The sequence below is a fragment of the Lipotes vexillifer genome, unplaced genomic scaffold (assembly GCF_000442215.2).
Source record: "Lipotes vexillifer unplaced genomic scaffold, Lipotes_vexillifer_v1.1 scaffold120, whole genome shotgun sequence".
Taxonomy (NCBI): domain Eukaryota; kingdom Metazoa; phylum Chordata; class Mammalia; order Artiodactyla; family Lipotidae; genus Lipotes; species Lipotes vexillifer.
The window spans coordinates 1232330-1248706 of record NW_006791240.1 but is presented as its reverse complement, the minus strand read 5'-3'; the positions used below and the strand labels follow the sequence as shown (position 1 = coordinate 1248706).

General features: G+C 42.5%; 1 protein-coding gene across 4 annotated transcripts in view; it reads right to left on the bottom strand.

Annotated features, from left to right (window-relative positions):
- The window catches only part of DCLK1 (doublecortin like kinase 1), a 338798-nt gene that overhangs the window by 83898 nt on the left and 238523 nt on the right, over positions 1–16377 (bottom strand). For 3 of the 4 annotated variants that reach the window (XM_007464242.1, XM_007464247.1, XM_007464246.1), the window contains one exon: positions 11613–11729. In XM_007464242.1, coding sequence (XP_007464304.1) covers positions 11613–11729 — 117 coding nt within the window. The remainder of the gene's footprint in view (positions 1–11612; positions 11730–16377) is intronic. The other variant, XM_007464245.1, reaches the window with a different exon arrangement.

The window sequence follows — 16377 nt, the reverse complement described above, 5'->3', positions numbered from 1 at the left end:
GTGTGTTAGTTTCTGCTTTATAACAGAGTGAGTCAGTTATACATATATATATGTTCCCATATCTCTTCCCTCTTTGTCTCCCTCCCTCCCACCCTCCCTATCCCACCCCTCCAGACAGCCACAAAGAACCGAGCCGGTTTCCCTGTGCCATGCGGCTGCTTCCCACTGGCTATCTACCTTACGTTTGTTAGTATATATATGTCCATGTCTCTCTCTCGCCCTAACACACCTCACCCTTCCCCCTCCCCATATCCTCAAGTCTGTTCTCCAGTAGGTCTCTGTCTTTATTCCTGTTTTACCCCTAGGTTCTTCATAACATTTTTTTTTTCTTAAATTCCATATATATGTGTTAGCATACGGTATTTGTCCTTCTCTTTCTGACTTACTTCACTCTGTATGACAGACTCTAGATCTATCCACCTCATTACAAATAGCTCAATTTCGTTTCTTTTTATGGCTGAGTAATATTCCATTGTATATATGTGCCACATCTTCTTTATCCATTCATCCGACGGCGGGCACTTAGGTTGTTTCCATCTCCGGGCTATTGTAAATAGAGCTGCAATGAACATTTTGGTACATGACTCTTTCTGAATTCTGGTTTCCTCAGGGTATATACCTAGTAGTGGGATTGCTGGGTCATATGGTAGTTCTATTTGTAGTTTTTTAAGGAACCTCCATACTGTTCTCCATAGTGGCTGAACCAATTCACATTCCCACCAGCAGTGCAAGAGTGTTCCCTTTTCTCCACACCCTCTCCAGCATTTATTGTTTCTAGATTTTTTGATGATGGCCATTCTGACTGGTGTGAGATGATATCTCATTGTAGTTTTGATTTGCATTTCTCTAATGATTAATGATGTTGAGCATTCTTTCATGTGTTTGTTGGCAGTCTGTATATCTTCTTTGGAGAAATGTCTATTTAGGTCTTCTGCCCATTTTTGGATTGGGTTGTTTGTTTTTTTAATATTGAGCTGCCTGAGCTGCTTGTATATTTTGGAGATTAACCTTAGTCAGTTGCTTCGTTGGCAAATATTTTCTCCCATTCTGAGACTTGTCTTTTCATTGTGTTTATGGTTTCCTTTGCTATTCTTGCCTCCTTTATCAAAGATAAGGTGACCATATGTGTGTGGGTTTATCTCTGGGCTCTCTATCCTGTTCCATTGATCTATCTTTCTGTTTTTGTGCCAGTACCATACTGTTATCCCTATGTTTTCCTCTAAGAGTTTGATAGTTTCTGGCCTTACATTTAGCTGATTCCTCCAGCTCTGTTTTTCTTTCTCAGGATTGCTTTGGCTATTTAAGTTCTTTTGTGGTTCCATATGAATTTTAGAATTTTTTGTTCTATTTCTGCAAAAAATACCATTGGTAGTTTGATAGGGATTGCACTGAATCTGTAGATTGCTTTGGGTAGTAGAGTCATTTTCACAATGTTGATTCTTCCAATCCAAGGATATGGTATATCTCTCCATCTATTTGTGTTGTCTTTAATTTCTTTCATCAGTGTCTTATAGTTTTAAGCATACAGATCTTTTGTCCCCTTAGGTAGGTTTATTCCTAGGTATTTTATTCTTTTTGTTGCAATGGTAAATGGGAGTGTTCCCTTAATTTCTCTTTCAGATTTTTCATCCTTAGTGTACAGGAATGCAAGAGATTTCTGTGCATTAATTTTGTATCCTGCTACTTTAGCAAATTCATTGATTGGCTCCAGTAGTTTTCTGGTAGCATCTTTAGGATTCTCTATGTATGGTATCATATCATCTGCAAACAGTGACAGCTTTACTGTTTCTTTTCTGATTTGGGTTCCTTTTATTATTTATTTATTTATTTTATTCCTTTATTCCTTTTTTCTTTTCTTATTGCTGTGGGTAAAACTTCCAAAACTATGTCGAATATTAGTGGTGAGAGTGGACAACCTTCTCTTGTTCCTGATCTTAGAGGAAATGGTTTCAGTTTTTCACCATTGAGAACGATGTTGGCTGTGGGTTTGTCATATACAGCCTTTATTATGTTGAGGTAAGTTCCCTCTATTCCTACTTTCTGGGGCATTTTTATCATAAATGGGTGTTGAATTTTGTCAAAAGCTTTTTCTGCATCTATTGAGATGATCATATGGTTTTTCTCCTTCAGTTTTTTAAGATGGTTTATCACACTGATTGATTTGCATATACTGAAGAATCCTTGTGTTCCTGGGAAAAACCCCACTTGTTTGTGGTGTATGATCCCTTTAATGTGCTGTTGGATTCTGTTTGCTAGTATTTTGTTGAGGATTTTTGCATCTATGTTCATCAGTAATACTGGCCTGCAGTTTTTTTTCTTTTTCTTTGTGACATCTTTGTCTGGTTTTGGTATCAGGGTGATGGTCGCCTCGTAGAATGAGTTTGGGAGTGTTCCTCCCTCTGCTATATTTTGGAAGAGTTTGAGAAGGATAGGTGTTAGCCATTCTCTAAATGTTTGATAAAATTCTGTAAAGGTTTTAATTTCTCCGTCGAATCTGAATGACATCCTTGCTGGGTAGAGTAATCTTGGTTGGAGATTCTTCTCCTTCATCACTTTAAATATGTCCTGCCACTGCCTTCTGGCTTGCAGAGTTTCTGGTGAAAGATCATATGTTAACCTTACGGGGATTCCCTTGTATGTTATTTGTTACTTTTCCCTTGCTGCTTTTAATATTTTTCTTTGTATTTAATTTTTGGTTGTATTTCTATTTAATTTAGCTTGATTAATATGTGTCTTGGCCTGTTTCTCCTTGGATTTATCCTGTATGGGACTCTCTGTTTCCTGGACTTGATTGACTATTTCCTTTCCCATGTTAGGGAAGTTTTCAACTATAATGTCTTCAAATATTTTCTCAGACCCTTTGTTTTTCTCTTCTTCTTCTGGGACCCCTATAATTCGAATGTTGGTGCGTTTAATGTTGTCTCCAAGGTCTCTGAGACTGTCCTCAATTCTTTTGATTCTTTTTTCTTTATTCTGCTCTGCAGTAGTTATTTCCACTATTTTATCTTCCAGGTCACTTATCCATTCTTCTGCCTCAGTTATTCTGTAACTGATTCCTTCCAGAGAATTTTTAATTTCATTTATTGTGTTATTCATCATTGTTTGTTTGCTCTTTGGTTCTTTTAGGTCCTTGTTAATTCTTCCATTTTCTCCATTCTATTTCCACGATTTTGGATTATCTTTACTACCATTACTCTGAATTCTTTGTCAGGTAGGCAGCCTATTTCCTCTTCATTTGTTTGGTCTGGTGGGTTTTTACCTTGCTTCTTCATCTGCTGCATATTTCTCTGTCTTCTCATTTTGTTTATGTTACTGTGTTTGGGGTCTCCTTTTCACAGAATGCAAGTGTGTAGTTCCCATTGCTTTTGGTGTCTGCCCCCAGTGGGTGAGGTTGGTTCAGTGGCTTGTGTAGGCTTCCCGGTGGAGGGGACTGGTGCCTGTGTTCCGGTGGGTGGGGCTGGATCTTGTCTTTCTAGTGGGCAGGGCTGTGTCTGGTGGTGTATTTTGGGGTATCTGTAAACTTAGTATGATTTTAGGCAGTCTCTCTGCTAATGGGTGGGGTTGTATTCCTGTCTTGCTAGTTGATTGGCATGGGGCGTCCAGCACTGGAGCTTGCTGGCCGTTGGGTGGAGCTGGGTCTTAGCACTGAGATGGAGATCTCTGGGAGAGCGCTCACCAATTGATATTATGTGGGGCTGGGAGGTCTCTGGTGGTCCAATGTCCTGAACTCAGCTCTCCCACCTCAGAGGGTCAGGCCTGACACCAGACCAGAGCATCAAGACCCTGTCAGCCACACGGCTCAGAAGAAAAGGGAGAAAAAAAATAAAGAAAATAATAATAATAAATTTTTAAAATTATTAAAATAAAAAATTAAAATAATAATAATAAAAAAGAAGACAGCAACCAAACCAATAAACAAAGCCACCAAGGATAACAAGTGCTAAAAACTATACTAAGATAAATGTAAAGATCAGAAACAAATCAGTCACGGACAGCAAACCCCAAGTCTACTGTTGCTCCCAAAGTCCACTGTGTCCATTTTAGGATGATTCGTTGTCTATGCAGGTATTCCACAGATGCAGGGTACATCAAGCTGATTGTGGAGATTTAATACACTGCTCCTGAGTCTGCTGGGAGAGATTTCCCTTTCTCTTCTTTGTTCGCACTGCTCCTGGGGTTCAGCTTTGGATTTGGCCCCGCCTCTGCATGTAGGTCGCCTGAGGGCGTCTGTTCTTCGCTCAGACAGGACGGGGTTAAAGCAGCGGCTGATTAGCGGGCTCTGGCTCACTCATGCCGGGGACGGGAGGGGTACAGTAGTTATAATTGTAATGCTGGGTGAGCCTGTGGTGGCAGAGGCCAGTTTGTGTTCAGCCTGAGGCGTGCCGTGTGTTCTCCCAGGGAACTTGTCCTTGGATCACAGGACCCTGGTGGTGGCGTGTTGCACAGGCTCCCCGGGGGATGTGGAGAGTGACCTGTGCTTGCACACAGGATTCTTGCTGGCTGCAGCAGACAGTGTTAGCATTTCATGCCTATCTCTGGGTTCCAAGCTGATAGCTTCGACTCATGCCCGTCTCTGGAGCTCATTTAGGTGGTGCTCTGCCTTCTGCAGGCAGACAGGGGAAGAATCCACTCTCCTCGTGCACCCGAAACAACGGTCTCTTGCCTCTTAGGCAGTTCCAGACTTTTTCCTGGACTCCCTCCTGGCTAGCCGTGGCGCACTGGCCCCCTTCAGGCTGTGTTCACGCAGCCAACCCCAGTCCTCTCCCTGGGATCTGACCTCCGACGCTGGAGCCTCAGCTCCCAGCCCCCCCCTCCCCCGCCCTGCCCCAGCGTGTGAGCAGACAAGCCTCTTGGCCTGGTGAGTGCTGGTGAGTGCTAGTCAGCACCGATCCTCCGTGCAGGAATCTCTCCACTTTGCCCTCTGTACCCCTGTTGCTGTGCTCTCCTCTGTGGCTCCAAAGCATTCCCCCTTGCCCACCCCACGTCTCCACCAGTGAAGGGGCTTCCTAGTGTGTGGAAACCTTTCCTCCTTCACAGCTCCCTCCCAGAGGTGCAGGTCCCGTCCCTATTCTTTTGTCTCTGTTTTTTCTTTTTTTGCCCTACCCAGGTAGGTGGGGATTTTCTTGCCTTTTGGGAAGTCTGAGGTCTTCTGCCAGCGTTCAGTAGGTGTTCTGTAGGAGTTGTTCCACGTGCAGATGTATTTTTGATGTACTTGTGGTGGGGAAAGGTGATCTCCACGTCTTACTCCTCCACCATCTTGAAGGTCCTCCTGATGTGCTCTTATAACTGCAGATGTTCCCCGTGGTTCTGTTTTCATCCTTATCCTTACAAATCTCTCCTTGGGTTGAGGGGAGAGGTGTTTTACATTTCTGTTATTTAAATCACTACTATATGCCAGGGTCTCTCAAATACGCACTGTCAGCTCACATCTGACTTACACACCGTCCCTCACTACTTGCCCACTGATGCTTCCGAAGCGTCACATGGGACAGGTCTAAAGTGCGACCCATTCCCTGCCTCTCCTCCTCGACTGGCAAACCTGCTCCACATCTCTGATGCCTCTCTCTTCCTCTGGCCTCATATCCAGTCAAGTTCCTGGTTTCATTTCCCTTTTGAAGTCTGCCCCATTTTAAGCGTTGTTGTTTAAATTCTGTCCTAACAATTCTTTCCAGGAAGACTTCACGGAGCCTTCCTGGCTCTTGGCTCTTCACGTGTAGCCATCCCCTCTACCACTGTACCACTGTTTCCAAATTTCAGATAAAAATCAAATCATCGCCTTTCTAAAAATCCCTTTTCACCCCCTAATACCTACAACAAAATTATGCCTTCACGGCCCTGCGCGATCTCAGTGCAACCAACTAGGCTACCACCATCTTCTCCCTTTCCTGTAATTCTACTATTCATTTTTATTGGACTGGCCACTGCTCCTTAAACATGTCATATACGTCCATGCCTTTGTGCCTTAACTCTCACTGTTTTCTCAGGTGGTGATGTCCTCCCGGCCCTTCTCCTGGCAAGATCATTCATGTCCCAATTTATAAGTCTTTTTTCTCTGACCCTATTCAAGAGATTTAGCCCCTTCTTTCTCTGGGCTGTCACAGCCCTTACTATACTATCATAGTGTTACATATGTTTGTTTCCCAACTTGAAGACAAGAACTGCAGTTTAATCATCTTTGTATCCTTACAAACTGATACAAGCCTGGCACACACTAGATGCTCGGGAAATATTTATTTAATTAACATGGAGCATTAGCAGTGAGGACTTTACAACAGGAGTTGACATACAGTGCTGCTCCCACAAAGACGGTGGGTCAAGATAATGGTTCAAAGTTTGAAGGAGTATCTTTGGAAATACTCACCTGCTGAGAGTGAGTGCTAGGGGAAGTTGATGGGTACAGGGAGAGAGAATGGAAGGAGGATTCAGCATTATATGCAGCAAAAAAAATTCTAAAAACACAGGGAATGAATCATCAGCTCTCTTGATTTTCTTGATGCATTTTGTTTTCAACAATTCTCTTGGAATGCCAAAGCAGAAAAGATCCTCTATAGAAAATACATGGCTGAAATCTCTACACTAAAGGAAAAAGACTGAGCTAAAAAATTAATAGCTAGCAATCTGCCTTTGAAGGTGTTTGATATGAATTTTAACAATTGACAAATTGGACCAGTAAGCTGATTAAAATTCTCTTTGCTTCCCCAGCTTTGATTCTTATCTGCATATGTTGCATAAAATATTTTTATATAACTGTAAAAAAGTAAAATTTGACTAGCATAAATAAAAAGACTTCAGGATTTCAAGAGTCACATACAAGTAAGTTTTAAGCCTGGGAAATACGGAATGATGCTTCTGTCATGGTAGAAGGTCATTAACTAAGGCATCCAGATTTCCCTCTTTCCAATGTTCACTCTTGCAACTCTCACATCACTAGTCCATGGTGGGTTCTCAATGCATATTGAATGAATGAATGGTTGTTGCTATGAGTGTTTCTACCTTAGACTATAAGCTTCTGGAGGGCAAGAAAGTGCATCAGCTCATGCTTGGATTGATGAATGTAAGGCACCATGGGGCACTCAGTTATGTTTGTCATGGCTTGTATAGATAGAGATTCTAAACAGGAGTCACTCTACAAAAAAAAAAAAAACTGCCCATCCATCTAAATGGGAACAAAACTAAAACAAACAAACAAACCTATGTTTTTCTAAGGAATTCAAGAAGAGGTCAAAATTTTGAAATCTCTAAGTTTTTAAGGAAGACTACAGTAATGAAAATTCAAGATAGGTAAATGTGGTTTTCTTATACTTTTAATATTAAGAAAACAATATAAAGTAAAATGAAACCTTATCCATTCTTACTGAAATTGAATGAGTGCACAGAATACTCTTATTTGGGGAGATACTTTGTTATAACTTCCCTATGCAGACAAAGGAATTTGTTGAAAAGAAATTCACTTTTAAATTACACATTTTATGAGATGTCTGTGTTCCAAAGACAGACACATGAATAAAGATTCAACCTATATTAAACTCTCTTTATGATGCTCGTATGTATTCTTGTTCCTTTAAGAAGCTAAAACCCGTTTTCCCCATTTCTTAGTGATACCTCATTCAGTGGCTCCGCACACAATTGTCTGGGGGCTCCTTATTCTCCTTTTCTTATTAAGACTTCTGGTTTCTTTTCTTCTAGCTCCAATTTGCCTTCTTTGGACCCTTACTGTTACAGAGACTAATAATAATTCAACAGCTATGTGAATTATGTTTTCTATAAATTATTTAGGGGGCTTGAACTGTGTGCTTCTTGAGTGGAGGGACTGTTTCTTTCATCTCTGCATTATTAGCGCCTAGCAAGTGCCTGACACTAGCAGGCCTGAACTGGATATTTCTGAATGTCTAAATGAACACCTTACATTAATAAAACACCTCTAACGTCTTCTAGTCCCAAGAAGAGAAATGAGTAAGGAGCAAAGACAAGATTTACCAAGCATTCTCCTTCTTATTCTAAGACTGACTTACAAAGGAAAGTTTCTGTCTACCACTGACATAGATCCTGAAGTCAGGGTGAGTCACTTCACCCCCCAGAATGCTGGTGTCTGGGACTAACGCTTAGGCTTCTGTTGCGAAGGGTTATGGTGTTGTCAATTTCAATCTTAAACTAGGTACTGCATCAGTTATTTCCTTAAGACCAACATTTTAATAAGCAGACGTGAAGAAGCAGGTATCAAGAATGGCCAGCCTGCTGTATCCAGAGCACTGGAAGCCCCACGTGCCAGCTCTGAGTTGCCACTATTAATTCTGTGACTCTGGGCCAAGCAGTTCCCCCAGCTCTACGCCTGCTTCCTCATTTAAAAAATAGAGTATAGGATTATATAACAAAGAACAATGTCTTGTCTTGCTTGTTGTTGGGAGACTGTTGGGAGGATCAAAATATTGATCAAAGAGATAAAAGTTCTATGTAAACTCTGACGTTTCATTTAAATGTAAGCCAACAATATGACCACAAACAACAGGGGAACCTACAAATCTTAACTCTATATGATGCTCCAATCTCCATATCATGCAGGAAGATGAATATTGGAAGTAGAAATTTTAATACTGAAGGAGAAATCATTTCAAACTTTAGGTACTTGTGTAAGGGGGAAAAACAAAGATTACTTAATGTTAAGTCAGGTTCATGGTGGAATGGGGCTTGGGACAACATCAATGTTTAAGGAGTATTAAAGGAAAATTGTTCACATTCCAGTCCTACGATTTATGGAAAACAATGAATAGGCTATTTTCAGAAAATTCAGATACAGTCAATATAGAGATAATTCACTGCTCACTGCCATGGTTTCAAGAGACAAAACTGAGTAGAGACAGGAATCTTAGGCTAGTTCAGTGGAGGGGCACAAGGCAGGTGATCCCCTGACATCCAGCATCTGCACTTGCCCCGAAAAGATACATAAACACCACTGGACTTCCTAAACCCTGCGTTTAGGTCCCAGGGAAAGGGAGTGATCTTGGTGTCCCTGGCGTAATCCACTCATTTGCGACTGGGTATTGCTGCTCTATAAACCCCCTCTAAATTAGAATCATCCAGAGGAAGGTGGGAAGATTTGATAGCAAGTCAGAATCAAGAGACAGTCATCACATATTATAAGCTCTTATATAACCAGGAAATGATTGTATGATATCTTCTAAATCAAAATGCAAGAAGTTGAAAACTTGATATGTGTAAAAGGCTTATATTAAAGAAAACGTGAGCAGTGCTTTTTAATTAACTTTGGCCTAAAAGTTAAAGATACCTTGACTGAAGTGTTAATTTTTCAAGAACATATTGATTTTAGAATGGATCTGGATTCTGCTTTCTGTATGGGAAATGATAACTCCCTGGCATGGCATACCTATCACACATTACAAGTGATTTTGCTGGTCAAACCAACCAGGTTTTAACTATAGTGGAAAAGAGATTCAGGGAAACAACAGAAAATAGAAATGATTGTTTGAATCAATCTATCAATTTTGAAGTAATGTATCCTATCCATTTTAAACTTCTAAAGGGAATGGTTCCAAATGTTGGTGGTGACAAATACCAATACATTTAATACATTTGCCTATCTCCTCTTTTGAGTTTCCGAAATTACTTTTGGTAAATGATATATTCATCTTTATTTATAAGATTATAATTAAATACATTTACAAGATTTATATAATCTTAAGATATGCTGAATAGTAACTATGTGTCCAATTCTAAAGTGAAACAATTTCCTATATTCATTATTATCTTTTTTTTTTTAAATTTTTTTAATTTTTTTGCTGCTTTGGGTCTTCATTTCTGAGCAAGGGCTATCTCTAGTTGTGGCAAGTGGGGCCCACTCTTCATCACGGTGCGCGGGCCTCTCACTATTGCGGCCTCTCTTGTGGAGCACAGGCTCCAGATGCGCAGGCTCAGTAGTTGTGGCTCACGGGCCTAGTTGCTCCGCGGCATGTGGGATCCTCCCAGACCAGGGCTCGAACCCGTGTCCCCTGCATTAGCAGGCAGATTCTCAACCACTGCGCCACCAGGGAAGCCCCATTATTATCTTTTTAAGATCAGATTTATGATTCTTTTTTTCTTAACTGAAATTTTAGCTTCCTTTTTGAAATAAAATAGGCTCTTCACTATTTACAAGGTTATTTATTTCTGAGCTGCAAAAATTCTCTCTCCCTTATTTTGCTCTGTATTACCATCTTTTCCTCCCGTAGGCCTCCATTCAATCTTGGCTGCCATGATTAGACAGCCAGAAAGGGACAGTGGCAGCTCATTGGTGCCAACACAGAGTGAGGAGGTCTTTGCAGACCTGTCTAGGGAATAGCAGTAATTAGCAATGCCCCCAGGGGAAGGCAACTCTTATTGAGAACTAACATGGGCCCGGTGGTCTAGCTCTCCAGCCAACTAAGAGTCCCTTCTTCCAAGACTGACTTTGGAGGTTTCAATTTTAGTTTTTACAAGGAAAAACAGTTTATAGCACCTCCAATTTTAAACAGGGAGGTTATAACTCACACTGGGCAGTGGTGCCAGAGGTAGGCCCTGTAGCCCCAGCCTAGAGATCTTTTCACGTCCCTCTGGGACCACACTGCTGAGTACAAGAAGGCTTCAATATAGACCCTATAGGTCTTAGTCCCTATTTATAAGAGCTTCCCTGCCTTCATAAAATCAGGTGACAATCACTTTGATGTATGTATCATTTAATAATTCACATTCAACAGTTTATAGCATTTAATAAATAATTCCCTTCCATCGTGAAATAGACCTTATACCTAAGACCCAAACAAACAAACCAACTGATTCGTGTCAGTTTTTTTTTAAGATTTTTTTTTTTTTTTTTTTTGATGTGGACCATTTTTAAAGTCTTGATTGAATTTGTTACACTATTGCTTCTGTTTTATGTTTTGGTTTTTTGGCTGCGAGGCATGTGGGATCTTAGCTCCCCGACCAGGGATCGAACCCGCACCCCTTACACTGGAAGGCGAAGTCTTAACCACTGGACCACCAGGGAAGTCCCAATTGATGTCAGATTTAAAACCAAAGAAGGAAAAGGTAGGTCTGAGGTGGTCATCCTATAAGTACACATCGTGCTCCAACACCAGCACTAGAGCCCAAGGACAGACAGGTCACAGGCCCAGAGTCACTGCAGCTACCCCAGCACCAGTCTCTCCTCATGGCTTTTAGCCCCAGAGCCATGCTGGGGCCAGAGTAAAAAATGTGTTAAACAAAGGCTCAGCAAATATAAACTGTAAACTCCTCACCAGCCAGTCCCAAGAAGAACAAATGGTTTAACAGAGATTTCTGGCGCTGGGGGCCTTTAGCCTAAAATGTAATTTTTGCAGCAGAAATGATGCAAGTCAGAAGAGTACTTCTATCTGTGGGCAAGTCTGGGTTTTCTGAATCTTTACTAAGTTTTCCCAAACCTGATGCTTTTTCTTACAGCCAACATGCTAGACTCTGGCAAGTCTGTTCCACCACTTCAACATGCTCTAAAATTATAAACCGGAATCTACACTCTTGAAATCTCACGCTCTGGGCTTCACACACCCTCTGCTCATTGTGAGTCAGAAACAAGGCAGTCACTGCAGGCTCCTTTGCAGCTTTACCTGAGCTGGTTGATGCCGGGGATTTGCTGCGCCGGGAAGGTCCTGGGCTCTTGGTGGTGCTCCTGCGGGATGATGAAGCTATTTTGGTGTAAGAAGTGGACTTCACCACTCGACATTCTGGGGAAAGAAGAAAGGCCACACATCATTACAGGGTCACGCACATACCATTCGAAATGTACAATAAACCTGGAAGTAGAAATACACAGCCATCCTCGGTCACACGTGCTTCCTACCGGCCCAGTATGTGTCTATGACGACAGAACCAAAAAAAAAAAAAAAAAAAAAAACAACCAGAAAGGGCACAGTGGGCATCTTAGACAACACAGTAAATACGGTTGTCCCTCTGCATCCATGGGGATTTGGTTCCAGGACCACACGCCCCCAGCCACCACCGCCATTGGCTGCTTGCGTCCTGCCCAGGTGGACCTGCAGGAGATGCCAATTTCTTAAAAAAAAAAAAAAAAAAGAACAAAAACAAACTACACGTATGCACGTATCAGCACAAATTAAAAGGTGGAAGTAAGCAAGAAGCATAACATAATGATATCAGAAGACATGATCAGAACCACCATGTGAATAGTGCCTGAGAAGGTGTCTACGGAGGTTTTAATTCCCAAAACAGATCTTTGGACCATGTGAAGAGGACATCCACTTGGCTCAAGGCTCTGTCCACACAACAGACAACACATCCTGGAGTTTGTCCCAGCCTTTGGATGTTGGTCTGGCCTTTCAGAAGTACATTAGCAACCAAATCAGACTGCTGCAATGCTGCCTGCCCACTGGCGTGCTTCCAGTTACTTTTTTTTTTTTTTTTTTTTTTTTTTTTTTGTGGTATGCGGGCCTCTCACTGCTGTGGCCTCTCCCGTTGCAGAGCACAGGCTCCGGACGCGCAGGCTCAGCGGCCATGGCTCATGGGCCCAGCCGCTCCGCAGCACGTGGGATCCTCCCGGACCAGGGCATGAAACCATGTCCCCTGCATCGGCAGGCGGACACTCAACCACTGCGCCACCAGGGAAGCCCCCCAGTTACACTTTTACCACGTGTCTGCTCCATGCCAGGTGCTGAGCTCTGCAGGCACGACAGGGAACACACACGGTTTGGGAACTAGAAACACCGCCCACCTGGTAGTCCAGCGCGGAATCTTTTAACCAGTGAGGGCTCTTTTCTGCTAATTTTTATTTTGTGGACCTCATGTTTGAAAAATGTTGGCTTATGAAACAAATTGCATAAAGTAACAATACATTTCTCAGTTTAAACGAAAACCAGGACTATATAACAAGGGCAAGATGACCAAGACTTTTGGTCCTAGGTCCTGAATGTTTAGAGGTCACATAAATTTAAGATAATAATTTAAAAAGCTCGGTATCTTGTTAGCAGGGATGAATGGGTAAAAGAGAAAGCTACCAGATGGTGCACACTGGTAATAACACCCATCTGTGAGCTGCAACATGACTTAAAAAGTTGACTTTAGGGTTTGTGGCAGGCTGTTTGCCACAGGAGCCAGAGCTGCTAGTTACGGGCCCCACCTACCAGCCAGGGCTTGGGATCGGCAGGATAGAACCAATCTCTCCACACCAAGCTGACATTTTTCCAGCTCCCAGAAAGAAAGTCGGTATTTTCGTCAGGTGGCTAAGTCTTACCAGAGCAAATGTAGGCGTTTTATTTGATTTTCAGAGTATTGAAAAAAACCTTGTGGACTCATGCCATGTCTCTACAGCTTCTCTGGAGCTTAGTTCTCACCATACTATTCATCTATCAAAAGTAGTCGTTTACTCCTCTGCCTCCCCACCCGCTACTCCCCTGGGTACCACCTAGGCCTGGCATATGGAAAAGGACGGAATAGCTGCTCAGTAAGTATGCGCCCACATTGTTAGTGACCTTGTTACTACTTGTGTGAACGCTTACTATTTTTAGAGTAATCCAACCTCTCATTTTACAGATAAGGAAACTGAGTCTCCGAGAGGCTAAGTGACTTGCATCAGAATCGAAGTCTCTCAGTTTAGTGGCTTCCTCACCACCCCAGGATCTGATGTGGTGGCCTAAGCAGGCTGCTTCATTGTGAATCAAGGCTGGAAAATTGTTATCAGTGTCCATGGTCGAAGACAGACAAGTGGGTGATGGCAGACAATGGGAAGGACGGCAAACAACCAGTTCTCGTGTCAACATTAAATTAAAATTTAAATACTAAAGCTGCAATTCAATGCTTATTGCATCCCCCCAAAAGAGAAACAATGAACTCTCTTTCAGAAGTGGGATCATAGTGAAGCGATCGCTTGGGGGATCATGGAGTCTGAAAGATAACTACAAGTATTACAAATCTCATACCACTTGCCTTCAGTATAAGAGCGAAGCTTCATGAGTCATACAGGGGATTAGGATAATTCTGAAAGGCTAGGGCTGAATACAGGAAAACAGAAACAAAACAATGATAGTAACTGCTTTTTTTTCCCAAGGTCAAAATAAAACCAATGGAAGAAAATTGTACTGCCAAGCCATAAATTATTAAAAAAAAAAAAAAGAAAGACTTCAACCATCTTTCCCATTAAAGTTTAGATTTTAAGTATTTTAATTAATTTAAATGGGAATGGTATTTTATGGTGGTAAAAGATGCCGTGAAGGACAAATGCTTCATTCCTTTGGAGAGAATGCCAAAATCTTTGTCAGCTTAAAACCACAATTTAGAAACATTGTGCATAACATGATGTACACAGCCAGTAAAGTAGAAAACCTTATTTGTTCTCATGAAGGACATTTCAGAGAATCTGGCAAGGAAGCAGACAGCACCCTGCACCCTCCGCTCTCTGCTGGGGTCATTTGCCTTTGAGGGCAATCCCTTCATTCTGGTATTTTGGGCACTCTCACATTAAGCGGGCTGCACTTCCTTTGGCTGTGGGGATACTGGACAACACGGACACTTCTTAAGGAGGATGAGATTGACGGAAGCTTCAGGAGAGTAATTTCTCTTGCTACTGAAGATCGCAGCCTACCCAAGTACAAAAAATCAGATGAAGCACATTAACTGGGTCTCTGATGACTGAAGCCCCGCCGTAGCAAGCAAGTAAGCAAGCAAGCTCTGATTAAATCTCTGCTTCAGAAAGTCCCTGTAATCATAGTTCTATGAGGGGGAAAGTACCATTCTCCATATGGTCTGTACTAATGTTAGCTTTACAGACGTTCTCAGAATTTGGTAAGACAGAAGTTACGACATTTCCCACCTTCACCCTGGACCCCAACTCAAGAAACAGGCCTTCTGTGATGGCCAGATTTAGAGACAACCCAGATGCGGATGTAGAGGCAGGAAACTGGAGAAGGAATACATTCACTGGCCACGTTCCCAGTGGCATGAGAACCTCCACGTATGCAGATTCTCCCGACTCAGAAACAGGTGGTAGGTGGGCTGATGTATAATGAAAGGTGCTAAAGAATAGAAATGATTATAGAACTCTACTGGCGGCACCAGCAGTTCACCTGAGCTCACACAGCAGAGATGCTCATGCATTCAAAGGAGCCCACTAGTATCTTTTGGAGAATCTTGAAAGACAAAGGTGATGTCCCCTAAATGCTTAGGCAGCTTTAGTGACATTTTGCATGCTGGCTAGAGGATATCCTTTAAACAAGGAATTTTTTACTCCTGTAATATCTTTTTTTATATATAAATTTATTTTATTCATTTATTTTTGGCTGCGTTGGGTCTTCATTGCTGCACACGGGCTTTCTCTACTTGTGACGAGCGGGGGCTACTCTTCATTGCGGTGCGTGGGCTTCTCACTGTGGTGGCTTCTCTTGTTGCGGAGCACGGGCTCTAGGTGCGCAGGCTTCAGTAGTTGTGGCACATGGGCTTCAGTAGTTGTGGCACATGGGCTTCAGTAGTTGTGGCACATGGGCTTCAGTAGTTGTGGCACATGGGCTTCAGTAGTTGTGGCACATGGGCTTCAGTAGTTGTGGCACATGGGCTTCAGTAGTTGTGGCACATGGGCTTCAGTAGTTGTGGCACATGGGCTTCAGTAGTTGTGGCACATGGGCTTCAGTAGTTGTGGCACATGGGCTTCAGTAGTTGTGGCACATGGGCTTCAGTAGTTGTGGCACATGGGCTTCAGTAGTTGTGGCATGCAGGCTCAGTAGTTGTGGTGCACGGGCTCTAGAGCGCAGGCTCAGTAGTTGTGGTGCATGGGCTTACTTGCTCTGTGGCATGTGGGATCTTCCTGGACCAGGGATCGAACCCGTGTCCCCTGCATTGGCTGTAATCTCTTTTTAAAACCAGCAGAATAAAATCACTGTCAGGCAGAGACCTCTCAGTGATCACAACTCTAAATTCAGTTGTTCTGAGCTATTCAGGAGATGGGCAAGTTCATCTAGAAGCAACCATTATCAGCAGTAGATGCTTTGTGCTTTCTTCCCCATCCTGATTACAAAGACAAGCTTCCTCTTAACTTGGCAAAGGTAAGAAGCTTCCAAATGGAACAATATTCCTCTCCGTGGCTATGTGCAAAAGACAGTTAGGGAGCGCATTTAGTTCTAGAGACTTTTTATAAACATGGCGCAAGCTTGGTCACCAAAAGAAAGAATCTGCAATTCTGGCTCTCTAACTGTCCAACGAGTAGCTTTCACATGTTCATATGCTCTGGGTTGGAAGGAACCCTCCAAGAATATCAAGGTTGTCAATGGTTACCCAATCAACTCTCTGCTCAATTCATGAATATCCTCTCCTACTGTCTCGGTAAGGGGCTGGCCAGCTTCTTCTTGATCACCTCCAGTGCCTGGGGGA